The 13852-nt window shown below is 34.8% G+C and overlaps 1 protein-coding gene across 1 annotated transcript; it reads right to left on the bottom strand.

Moving 5' to 3' along the window:
* Positions 1-3819: 3819 nt before the first annotated feature.
* LOC129005560 (uncharacterized) lies at positions 3820-7333 on the bottom strand. The gene is made up of 2 exons (XM_054434470.1): positions 7021-7333; positions 3820-4521 (listed from the first exon to the last, which is right to left on the bottom strand). Exons 1-2 carry the CDS (start codon positions 7243-7245, stop codon positions 3820-3822), a joined length of 927 nt encoding a protein of 308 aa, XP_054290445.1. The 5' UTR covers positions 7246-7333.
* Between the last annotated feature and the right edge of the window lie 6519 nt (positions 7334-13852).

Here is a 13852-nt window from a genome sequence, read left to right as displayed (position 1 = left end):
ATGTCTAATTCTAGATTTCAGTTTAAAAATTCATCAAGGGTTTTCTATAAAAAACATTATTTGGTTCCTTGACGTCCAAAAAGCAAAATAAGAGATTATTCTTCAACAAGAAGGAAATATTTTAAGTACAATTTAAACATGTTAACCAATCATTTAATTTTTTCCAATTCGTTCAACTTTTTATGGTAAAATGGGTTTGTTAGGGCCTACAGCTGAGGATGACGATATTCCTGTGACCTGTTGAGAGTAGTCGTGTCCAGAAGATCACGTGATCAGGTCACGTGGTGTTTGACCACCAAACCGGTCTGGTTCTGGTTCTGGTTCGTGTTTGTGTTCTTGGTCCGTGCCACAGGTTCGAGGACATGTTAAGTCATGGGTCAAGGCTAAAATTATTAACATAGATAAGTTATGTCATGAAGCTTCTTTCCCTGTAGAAAACCAGATAAACGAATACTTATTTTATAACTGGTTTTGCCTCTGAATCGATAATAACTTCTCAATCAGACATGTTTGAGGAAATATTTAAGCCAAAATCTAATCCTACGCATTTGCTTAGTCTTGTAATATTCCATGTCATACATTTATTATTTAGTATTAGGTTTCTTAAAATAGTTTAATTTTGTTACTACACCACTTATAATTTCTTTGTCATTAATCACTCCTCAGAAAGTCATCCTTGATCTAGAATGATAGTGCAGGCCTAATATCGATTTAACTTATTTATTTAATTCCCTTAGTATATGTTCAGTAATAAACCATGAATAATATCCATAGCATATATTTTTTTGTACAAAGTTCACAACTTTGAAGAGAATTGCAATATATCAAAACTTCATATAATATAATTCAAAATTAGTCATTAAGGAATCTAAATTCAATCGAGCAGTGTTCAACCAGCTTCAACATACCATGTGTTCAACAATAAACTCGTGTGAACATTCACATAGTGACTCTGAAGAGAGAAGGAAGCCATAACTGAAATTACCTAGAAGCCCAGATTTCATCCGATTTTAATTAATCTCATCAAGAAAATCTAATTGATAATTGATTCAAGTTAACCTCAAGAGGACTTAATTTCAACTACTACTATAATTTTTTAAGTACAAACTTTTATTTTAAACCCACTTATTAGTAAATTCTGTGCACATTTGCACTTACCTATTGGACAACATCAACATTTTTTCATTGTTGGAATGCTGTATGTTAAACACTTTAATTATTTGGACATTTAATTCATCCAATCTTTGAATTCAAGCCAGCACGACACACCCTACCCTGAGATGGAGCACATTTAAATTATACTATTATAAATTTGAACCTAACAGGCCTAAATTTCAATCTTCCACTTGATTGCAGGCCCACATTTCAGTGTCAGTCCTTTTCATTGTAGCCTTTTTAATTTTGTTACATGTTAATTTTGTTTCAATAAAATACCTTTGTTAGTTTTATATCGTTCTGTTATTAAATATAGAATAGGCTTAGCCTAGGAGGAATTCTGTGTGGAGAAATTATAGTTTGCAGGTTTGCTGCGGCGGGGTATTAACATATAGGAAAAATAATTCCTTTTAAATGGTGGAATGAAAAAAATGTATTTTCCTTCCACCATGTTCCTCATACAGTATTGTGTTGCAAACAATAAGTTACTTAATTTTATTGTCAGTTAAACACCTGACATTCTAGTTTGGAACTCGTTTGGAACACGTGTAACAACATGTTTGATATTGTAAAGGCCGGTCTACACGCAAGGATTTACCGTACGTTTTACCTGCGCAAGTAAATCGTTGCAGTCAAATCGTTGCGTGTGTACCGCAAAACTGTGCTTTTTTGAGAACTGCGCGGAGACGAAAGACGGAGCGATAAAACTATTGCTGAGAGCATAGTTTTGACAACGTTTTCAGACAATTCGTTGCGTGTGGACACTGTCATCCGTTTCAACTCCGTCTTCACGCTCTAAACCCCAGTATGCAGTGTTGTCTTCACCTGCTGTCAGAGGTATAAGTGTGTTTTTTAATTACGATCGCAGATTTTCGCCAATGTTCCCGTGATTTTATTGTTGAATTCGTCGAACTGTCCAGAAGTGTCCTTAATTTATGGAGGGTCAAGAGTAAGGAATATAGTGACTGTGATAAGAAAAAAGACTTACTTTTGAAAAATACAAAGCAGTAGATTCAAATGTGAACAGAGAAACTATTATGAAGTTTTTTTCTTTTTAGTAACCAACGTCTTGACCATACGAGCGCCGTTGTATCTCCTTAAATGTGCACTAGCATGAATGTTTTGTACATTATCACACACACATGATTCACATGTTGTACATGTTTTTGTCATGTTTTGTGGTTCTTATGCACTGTAGGCATACTGTATTTCATTTAGGTTAACTGGTACTATTTCATGTTTAATTTTTTTTTACTTTTTTCATACTGCTGTATATTTTATCATGTAGGCCTAAGTAAAAACATACTTTGATCTACAATTTTTACATAAACTCGAATTTTCTGTAATAAAATAATTTAGTCACATCAATGTGAACTCATTAGAAGATGGTAAGAACGTAAATGCCCCCCCCCCCCCAAAAAATGACGCCCCTGCCTTAACAATTAATCAAAGTTCACTGTTGTTTAAATCTAGATGTTTAGGTTTGTTCTTTGTAAGATTCCTGTAAGTATAAACCCTAACAAAAGCCTGAGTTACGAAATTACTTAACTGAACATTTTTTGTTAATTTGATAAGTCAAGGTCATGTAAACCGTCTAGCACTAAACAGAACTTAACAACTGTGCTATGATTACAGATTACTGTCAATTACAAACACTAGTGCAGTTTTTGGGTATACTGAATTCTCAAAACTCTGAATCATCTCTCAGAAGTATAAAGTTATTAGTTGTTAACTAAAGTGTTGGACTAAAGTTATAAAAATCTTAGCTATGTAGCTCTTAGCCATCTTTCTAGCTTGTAGATTACTGTATCTCTGAATTGTGTTATCTACTAATATGAAGATTATGATAAGTGTAGATTATTAAATTTGTTGTAAAGTGTGTATCGGGTAAAGTTTTTCTACTCCAAAGGACAAGATCTGCTGTACATGTAACAATTAATTGAAGAATATTTCAAACTCGTCATTTAATTATTTTACATCTTTATAAGCGATTACCCCATTTAATATCTATAAAAATACAATAAGGAGTATCTATGTTACATAATTTTTCCAGCCGTGAAACTTAACAGATTTTTATGATTCAGGTGTCATTTTAAAGCTGATGATATAGCAAACCAACGAATGGCAATTAAAGAACGATAATTTCTTTTACGTATTCACCCCCCCGCAAGTTTGATTAATTTCTAGAGCCAATTTTCAAAGTTCCAGTCCAGCCATGCTAACTAACATTCTTTATGGTCTAATGTGTAATTTAGCAGCTGTTCCTTCAGTTGAATGTTTAACCAGAGCCAGATTGAAAACAAGAGACTAAAAATCTTTTTGAAAAAGGTTCTTTAATAGGCTATTTTGACAGCCTTGACCTGATTAAGGTTGGCTAAATTTCTCGTCATGTAGAGCTAAAATCAACAAATTAATTGTTAATTAGTAGTTTTGTTTCAACTTATAACTGTTCTAAGCAAACATAATCTTGAAAAGGTAAATGCTATCACACTGAATTAATTTTGCCTCGGAAATAAGTTTTGGACCCTAAACTGCGCAATCTTAAAATTAAATTCAAATACTGAGGCTACAAATATGGGTACTATAAGTCATGCTACAGGGGAAGACGAATAGAAAGAAAATAAACAAAGTTTACAAAAAATAAATAATAATTTTACTAAACAACTAAGAAAAAGCTTGTTTGAGAAGAGTTTCGTAAGGACTGTCTATATCTGTGGACCTGAACGCTTCAGACCTCGGACTATCTTGTCCGAACCTGAGCAGGTCGGCGGGTATCGTAGTGGCATCACGGTCACAGCTATCGCACTCGTCCACATCAGGCACTTCATAGATGGGGGTAGAGGTGGAGGTGGAGGTGGAGGTGGAGGTGGAGGTGGAGGTGGAAGTGGAGGAAGAATCTCCAGGATAACCACCAAACCCTTGGTACTCATCGGGGTTTTTTACTTCCTCAGCCATTTGTGTCATTTCGTAGATAGAAGGCCTCACTTCTTCCCCAGGGAAACTTTCGTTTCCCATCTTCACATCCAACTCAGTGTTCGGGTACATGGGTACCTCGTACGAGGTGGTGTTCCCCGGCGTGTTCTGGCCGGGGTCTAGCGGGAGGAGAGGCATGAGCGACGGGTCTATGTAGTGATAGTGGACGGCTGTTTTGGACGGTGGTACTTCATACTTTAGACAGCCACAGGAGGTGTGGTTCTCCAGAGGATGGTACTCCATGGTCCACTCTCCCTTCTTGCGACCCTCCTGGTCCTCTAGGAAGGTGACCTTGAACGGCATCTTGACCGTGTCGGCGTGGAGAGGTCCGCACTTGTGACCGCCGTCGTTACAGCTCCCTGTGTGTCGGTCGCATCTGTACAGCACGGTCACCTGGAAGATTAGGTCAGGTGTTAGAAGATTTGACCCAATCAATTACAAAGGAGATAATATTGTGTCATAGAGTAATACAAATAACAAGTGAACTGTTCAATTTACACTTGCAGCCTTGGAAAGGGTGTAGGAATATAGAGTTGACTGTAGCATAGAATGTTATCGCAGGTCGATCAGTTTTGGGTTTTCAATTCAGAGGCTTAAACGATTAAAAACAATTCTAACATCTGGTCGTCAGGAGGTCGTGCATTAATTGCGCCCAAGAGTTCCTTAATTGCGCTAAGTCCTTAAAGGGCATCATCATACACATCACAAAACACATAATACTGTAATAATAAAATAATAATAATAATAATAATATAGGTATTCTATATCCATACTTATTTAGCCAAAATTCTCTAATTCTGCAAATTAGTTTGTACAGTTTTGTCTAATTTTGGACCTAGAATTCTGACTTCGAACTTAGAATTTTCCTCACGTAAAGTCTGTGAATTTTATTTTTTATTTTACCGTATTTAAATTGAAACAATTGCCATTTGATTGATACATTCTATCTATGCGTTGGGAAAAATGGTGTTTTGTGTAATTTTAGATATTATATTTACAATTGATTAAATTGAGATGTTATGTCTTTGTACGTAGCCTACACCAAACTATATGAAGTAAGGACAATTTAACATCATACATTTTTAAATATTCATCCATGTGTTTAAAAAGGCCCCGCTCAAAAAAAAAGAAAACCATGGAAGAGTACTTTTTCAAACCTGAAACATTATTATTGTAACAAATAATCAAAAGTTTGCCAACTAAAGCCCTTCAGTAATAATATTCGTTAATGTAATGTAATACTAAAACTTTAAGGTTCAAAATTTTGAACCTTAAAATTTAGTATTACATTGCATTAATTTGCCAAAATCTCTAAGTATATATAGTCAATGGTTATACCTTCAGTATCCAATAGTCAATGGTTATACGTTATAATAATCGTTATATTGATTGTATAAGGAATATAATTATCAAGCTCAAAAGTTACTGTTCAAATGATCACGAATTCACTTATCAACCAATGTTTTAGTAGGATATAATAACTGCTAAATTATTATGTTATAAAATTAATAAAATTAAAATAATAAATAATAAAATCAAAATATAAAATCAATAATAAATTATATAAATAATAATAAAAATAATTAAATTAAAATAATAAGTTTGTAAATATTTTTACCACTAGTTTAATTTTTCAGAGCTATGGTATAAAGTCCATTAAAATATGTAAATAGTCGACTGCAAATTTACAATAGGTGCATCATAATTTTATATTTATTTTCAGATTTATATTTATCCAATTGTATATTCAATTTATAAAAAAATTAAAAAATGTAGACCTTATCTTATTATTTTTTGTTATTATTGTTGTTGTTATTGTTATTATTTATTTAAATTAATTTATCTTGAGCAAATGAATGTAAGTTATATTTAAATTACAGTATTGTAAAATGGTTTTACCATAAATAAATAATTTTAAATTCACAAAAAGTTCATTTGGTTGAAGTTATTATTTATGCTTCAAAACTGCAAAACTATTTTCAGACTGATATATCACACACTTTCTCTTGGTTAGTTAAATCTTCAGTATCCAATAGTCGATGGTTAAATCAAACTCAGGCCTTCTTACACATTCCCAATGTATTTGGTATGTTGATGGATTTCTGCTTATGTGTTTTTCTTTGGACCTATCTTATCACTTAAACAAGCCTTAGTGATATCGCCAAGACTTGTCAATGTATACATATTACTTTATTTATCTAATGGATTTCAAATGTTTATACATTTCGCCGTTTTGATTCATTAAAATTCTTGAGATGCGGTTGGTGGCACTGGCATTTCAATCTATATGTTTTTAGAATGAAGCACCACTCGACACATGCTTACATTTCAGATTTATATTAAAACCTTCATATCCTAATGTGTGTGATGGGTAGTGTATTACAAAATAGCCAATATATTATCGTAAAACTAAGCAAATTTTAAATACAGTATTTATATTTTTGGTTACCTCCCGCTATCTCCGCGTCCCGCCACCTCCGTGTACCGCTACCTCCGAATTTCAGAGTGACACCTATAATCCTCGGTTACTTCCTGCGTTAAGACTTTCCGTCCAAACCTAACCTAACCTAACCTAACTTAACCTAACCTAACCTGACCTAACCTAACCCACGGGTTAAATTTTCATTAAATCTTCCATCCACGGGGCTTCGCAGCCGTGGATGCAATGACAGCTAACAACGCAGGCAGTGACGGGATTATAAGGGTCACTCAAGAATTCGGAGGTGGCGGGATAGATTTGGGTTCGGAGATGGCGGAACGCGGAGATAGTGGGAACACACGACATTTTTAAATTATATAGGCTAATCGTTTTAAAACGTGTTTCTCAATTTTTCAAACACACTGCATGTACTTATTTGTAGAATATACCGTACAACAAAGCTAAATATTCACCTCAGGAAAGTAAGCTTTTCCGCGCATCTGGAAGTCTGATAGGAGTTCGTTCACAGCCAGAAGTCTTTGTTGAGGAAGGTCACAGTGGAACTCTGCGACTTTGGCGAGATGTTCGTAGTGTTCCTTGAGTTCCAGCTGATGACGACTCATCGCGCCCTTTCTGGCGAAAACGGCGGGAAACAGAGCGACAGCGAGACAGACACAGAGTACATCATGGATTGCCATAGTGAACACTGACCTACGAACCCTACACCGCGACAGTGTACTGTGTGATCCAGACGAGAACTGGTTGTATTACCAACGCTGTCTGGCTTGGCTAGTTATCAACTGGTCTTCCCTTTCCTCGTCGGTCAATTGGGAATTCGCGGCGCGAGCGCGCCCAATGGGGGATTCCCGAAGCCCACAGGTCTGACTAACACTAATTTGATAGTCGAAATGTGACGGCGGTCATTGCTATAGTTGATGGTTCAATGTCAAAGGCTACTTTGTTTTTGAGCTTGATTCGTGTGATAGATAAAGCATGTGTTTTGGAAATAAAAACCGAAAAAAACTTGTCTCAGGAAAGTTGAGGATAATTCTTAGGGATCAATAAGAGCGGGTTTTATAGGTACTGGTTTGTATTCATGCATTCATTGGTATTTGCACCCTAAGTCACAAATTTGGAGCTTTTATACAGGCTGTCCCGTAACTCTCTGGACATATGTATATAATGTTATTGCTTAGGTCAAGACAAACATATTTCACCATAGGCAACATAGGTCTGTGGTGCCTAGTTTTCCGCCTGTCTGTATCTATGTGTTTTTAACAAAAACATTAATAACTTTGAGATACAACGTTGAGATTTTGCATATTTATCTCGTTAAGACCTATCTTTTTTTAATTATACCAAAAAATCATGTACCGTTTAAAAATGGCAGCCATTTAAAATATTTCATGCCAAATTTTACGAAAACCGTTAACTTAACGTAAAAATCGCCAGAAACAAAAAAGTTAGTAAATTTCACGTAATTATCAATGATACCTTATTTGTTAAGAATGGATAAATAATAACAGAGAAATGTCTTCTTTTCTAAATGCATGACCACTTTTCTCCATTGAAACAATTCCAAACAACGTAACATCTTAACGCTGTATCTCAAACCGTTTAGAAGTTATTCATGTTTTTGTTAAAAACAAATAAATACAGACGGACGGAAAACTAAGCACCACAGATCCATGTTCCTATGGTGAAATGTGTTTGGATGAGCCTAAGCAAGAACGCTATATACATATGTCCAGAGAGTTAAGGGACACCCTGTTTATTACCAACGTTGGGTCTGCCATCTGCACAGTATATAACTTTTCTATTGTAAAGAGAAATGTCTCAAGGATGTATATGTATAATGAAGGGAAAGTAAAAAATAGCAGCTGACCTGATTGATTCCTAGCATGGCTAAGATGGGTGGGAGTAAAAGTTTTAAATATTAATTTTTTGGGTAGGTGGTATCATTTTGCCTCAGGCTACTAGGAAAATTAATCAAAAACGTGAAAGCAATTTTTAGAGAATTCGTAATTCCTACAAGCATTATTTTGATCAAATGATGTTTGCACTGATTATATATCGAACAAAATCATATATATAAATTGGCTGTCAAGTCTTTCTTTTGAAATACTGTAGGGGTAGTAAAATTATGAACAATACATCTGCTGCTATTCACCAATCAAATCATTATTGCATTCTATTGTGAACAAAATGTTTGTGTGTCAGTATTGTATTCATTTTCTATTACTATTGTGTTTGTGTATATCGATAGCGGATAAGGCTATCCAGCAGCCAGTCACAATTCCTGTCTGTCTATCTGTCTGTCGAGATAAGAGATAAGCTATCACAGATGTTGGCCAGTTGAGTAGAGATGGGAATTGTCGTTCACTTGGTGGAGTCGTTCACTCCGGAGTTATTGAGTTGTCGGAACTAGTTCCGTGGAGTAGTTCCAACTCCGTTTAGAAGAGCGCTGAAGACCGGACTTTCGGAGTGGAGCGCTTCCACTCAGAATCACTCACCAACCATTTTCGTTCAGAGCTCATAGTTCCAGTCCATCGTTCCTCTTCGGATCACCTCTGGATGATAGATCCTGGTTCCATTCCAGTAATCGTTATTGAACAAGTGGAATGAATAATGATTAAGCTAGGCTAGGAGGACCATAGTAAAGTGGAGTGAGGAATGACGAAACAGTAGGGCAGTGAGTGAGTCGTTCCAGTCGTATTCTTGTGATGTTAGGTGTTCTGCTGCTCCCCTCTCACTTCTCATTAGTCGATTACTGTTCATAATAGCCTACATTCATTTTAAAACAGATTATCTAACGTTTTAAATATTTATTTACTACAACAACCTCTAATTTATTACATAATGTATCTTAACCAATGACGGTCTCTTGACTATCTTTAGTTCCGAGAGGAACTAACTCCGATCCAAAAGCCGGAGTTGGACTTGTCGTTCCAAGTCGGAGTAGTTCTTTCGGAGTAGTTCTTTCCGGAGTTACTCACCTCTACAGTTGAGTCGAATCCATCAAGTGTTTCACTACTACTGTACATTCTCTGGTGCATTTCATTATGTTAACATTCTAACAAATATGGCAAGTTCGAGTGATAAAAGTGAAAGTGCGAATTCCCTTTTAACCGCAGTTGAAAAATGTGTCGAGTGCCCAGTGTGTCTAGAAACAGCAAAAGTTCCTTTTAAACTGTGTTCTAGAGGTCATATTGTGTGTTTTTCATGTACCACCAAGATAAGTAAATGCCCTACATGTGAAGGACTGTTTAGGCCCACAGAAGATAATCCAGTTTGTCTAAAGAATATACTGGAAGCTCTGCCTCGCTGTTGTATCTACAGTCAAGATGGATGTGGGGAGATTGTGGAACCAGGTAATGATCATGAGAAGTTCTGTGGTTACAGACCGGTTGTTTGTAGAGCGCTTAAATGTTCTGTTAAAATTCCAGTTGTAAAGGTATTGGATCATTATAAAGAACATCATGTGGAAGCTAACATCATTACAGAAAGTATTGTAGATGGGTTATGTTACCCACAAGTGTATTACACTCCAGTATGGGTGTTTGAACATTTGTTTTGGATTCTACGTTATAAAGATACAAAATCAGATCAACTCAAGATATACTTTCTGGTAACACCAATTGGTAAACTCAACCAAGATTACTATCTTCGTGTAACAATGGAAAATGGGGATTTTGTTGTAACTAACACAGTGAAAGCTACAGTGATGTCTTGTGAGAAGGAACCTACTCTCTTGGAGTATGGCAGAGGTGTAATGGGATTGACAGACGAAAATGAAAGATTTTGTGCAAATATTCCTTTGTGGCAACTAAACACTAGCTTAGATGAAATACGTAGAGAAGTAACATTTAAGTTCTTTTTCTATAATAAAGAAAAAAAGTGAAGGTATGATATAATAGTAAATAAATACCGATTACACATAGCCATCTTAATGATTCATACAACCTAATGCATTCAAGATGCATTTTCTGGGGTTTATTTAGAACTACACACTGTCTTAAGACTTGACTAATGTTAATGTCTCTTAAATAGATTCAAAGATCAATCAACACAACATGAAATAATTTCATCGTAGGTTGACCATAGTAAAAAAAAAACATGCATTAATAAAATAACTTGTTACGATTGAATAATATAAATTAGTAGCTCTAGTAGGTGCTTCTCAACTGGGATTAAGAGACGGAGAATTCTCAGTGAGTCTCATTCAAGTAAGCTTACACCCGTTGAGGGCTGCTGAAAAATATTATTAGTAAGTTATACTTATGCGATTGAGATTTTTCTAGTCTAAAGGGAAAAGTCATACTGCATTTTGTGACAAAAATTCTGCTTCAATTAAAGGCAAAAAAAAACAAAAAAAAAACAAATACATACAATCTGTGACTAATTTTTAAAAGTTGACTTGAATTTGGTTGATCCTTGAAATAAGTCAATACCTATTTTGTAGAACAGATTTTGCATCAGTATTAATGTTTAAAAGAATTAAAGTAATATGCAACAGTTTAATCCTTTAAGCGTTAATTAATTTTTACAAAAAAATATTTTTTCACCATGAGATCACATTTTACCTTGTTTATTGGGAATTATTATTGTTATCATTGAATTTAAATTTTCTTTCCCTAATAAGTTTTGATGTTCAGTAAATGTATATGATGTTGTATATGAATAATGAATGTAGACCCAATAAAATATATATGTTTAAAGAATTTGTCAATTATTTTTAACCAAATAGACAGAAAAACCTTGTAATGTATAAATAATGTTATACTATCATGCTTAGAGATGTTAGGAGATAATAATTATGAGTATATCATATACGGTATTATCATGTTTTTGAATATACTTACCAATGGTATAGATTGTGTCAAACAGGATGGGATGTGAGAAGAGTGAAGGTTCCTAACAACACTGGGCGTCATACCAATAGATGTTGGTGGTATTACTACATCAATACAACAATACAACAGCAATTGTTGAGATTATTGTTAAAAATAACAATACTCCCGCTGCAGCAAACCTGCAGACTAAGCAAATGTCTATCCTTTTTTGACTTTCACTTATTTCCCTAAACATGTCAGATCAATTTCATATTTCAATAACATTATGCTTAACAAGTTCTTATATTTGCTGCTACAGGGATGGTAATAAGGTGAGTTTTTATTTTAGCAAAATGTTGATAGCTTAGTATAAAATAATTTATAAATAAAAATAGGCTACTTTTTTTAAAATGCCACGTTTTTAAGCGAACTAAAAAGTAGAAAATAATTTATAATTATGTTAAGAGAATAAATACTTGTAAGATTTAAAACGAAAAAAGGTGGGGTGCATGCTAATTTACAATAAACTTCACCTATTGAACTATTATTATCTATTGCAAGCACCCCACGTTTTTCGTTTGAAATCTTACAAGTATTTATTCTTTCAACATAATTACAAATTAATTTCTACTTTTAATCTCGCTTAAAACGTGGCATTTTTGAAAAATATTTTTATTTATACATTATTTTCTACTTATTAGTCTTTAACGTGTAAATACATATGTTAAATCTATTTTATATGGCCTGTTAAAACTTAACCAAAACCTTATTATCTGTAATCAGATGTTTTATCTTTGCTTTGAAATGCTTGTTTTAGTGAATTTCCCATATAGGGAATATTAGCGAATTTCCCATATAGGGATTAGCGAATTTCCCATATAGGGAATAAGCTATTACCGTAGTACTCATGGTAAGACCTGGACCCGGGACCGATTTACTTTTTCGTTTTGAGGTCCCTAGAGACCAAAAACACCATCCGTTCAAATTCATATAGGTATATTTATATATATGTGTCCGTTAGCGCGATAACTCGAGCAAAAAATCATCCGATTTTGATGAAATTTGGTACAAACGTGTAAACCTACGTTTATTCAAACGAGTTTGCAAACCAGCATGATCGGACTATGGGAACAGGGGTTTATCGGGGTTTTATGGGGCAAAAATTAAGTTTTCCCCATTTTGACCCTAAAAACCTAAAATTTAGCATTTTCTTTCCAAACCATTCTGTAGAGCTTAAAAAAGCAAATAATTTAGTATATTGAAGCGTTTTTATGCGCCTAATGGTTACGGAGAAAATTCTAAAAAAACTGTAAATTTAAAATTCCCATGTTATTCTTATAGAGAATAAGTGCTGTTGTAGTTTGCTTGTTTATCATCATATTTTGATCAAATTTTGAAAATGCATTCATTTCATACTAAACTACTAACATTTGACAAAAAACACCTTTTTACCCTCCCTGTTGTAGCAAACCTAAGTACTCGTTAAACTAATCCTATACTCTAATAAGAGCAATGTTTGCTTGTATGTATGGATGCTTGCTTGCTTGCAATAAAGATCTCGAAAACGGCTCCAGCGATTTTCTTCAAATGTTGTAAATAGTTTATTTCTGGCCTAAAAACGAGTTTACTGCAGTTAGAACTGCCAACAAAAATCTAATTACGTAGAACAATGAAACTGAAAAACACATTTTTTTTTACATTAGTCTTATGGGTTGCTAGGTAACCATGTTGGCTGAATTAAATCACAAGGAAAAAGTAAACAACAGACTTGAAGTTCTAGCATGTGTTCATAATAAGCCAACTACCCACAGTATACTAGCAAATTACCAATACAGTATAAAAGGTAAAACATCACACTTGTTAATATCTAGCTATGATTATACTGAAGATTACTCGATACATTGTAGTAAAGGGTAGCAGTGCGAAGTCTGGGATCTGTTTATGACGATTAGATTAAGGTATCTGCAATCCTAAAATGATATGGGAAGGGAAGGAAACAGGTCCGCGACGTAGGAAGTGGTGAAGAAAGTAGTAAAGGCAATCATAAAATGCTATGGGAATAGAGGGAAACAGGTCCGTGATGTAGGAAGTGATGAAGGAAGTAGTTAAAAGGCGAGCAGTCCAGAGTGTGGGGACTGTTTATGACAATAAGATTAGGGTATCTGAAATCCTAAAATGCTATGGGAAGGGAGGGAAACAGTTCCGTGCCGTAGGAAGTGGTGAAGGAAGTAGTCAATGCGAGCTGCCAGGAATGTGGGAACTGTTTATGACGATTAGATTAAGGTATTTGCAATCCTTAAATGCAATGGGAAGGGAGGGAAACAGGTCCGCGACGTAGGAAGTGGTGAAGGAAGTAGTCAAGGCGAGTAGTCCGGAGTGTGGGAACTGTTTATGACGATTAGATTAAGGTATTTGCAATCCTTAAATGCAATAGGAAGGGAGGGAAACAGGTCCGCGACGTAGGAAGTGGTGA

This window comes from Macrosteles quadrilineatus, unplaced genomic scaffold, assembly GCF_028750875.1.
Source record: "Macrosteles quadrilineatus isolate MER2022 unplaced genomic scaffold, UCM_ALF_1.0 Scaffold_23__1_contigs__length_1887923, whole genome shotgun sequence".
NCBI lineage: Eukaryota > Metazoa > Arthropoda > Insecta > Hemiptera > Cicadellidae > Macrosteles > Macrosteles quadrilineatus.
This window is presented reverse-complemented; position numbering and strand designations above follow the sequence as displayed.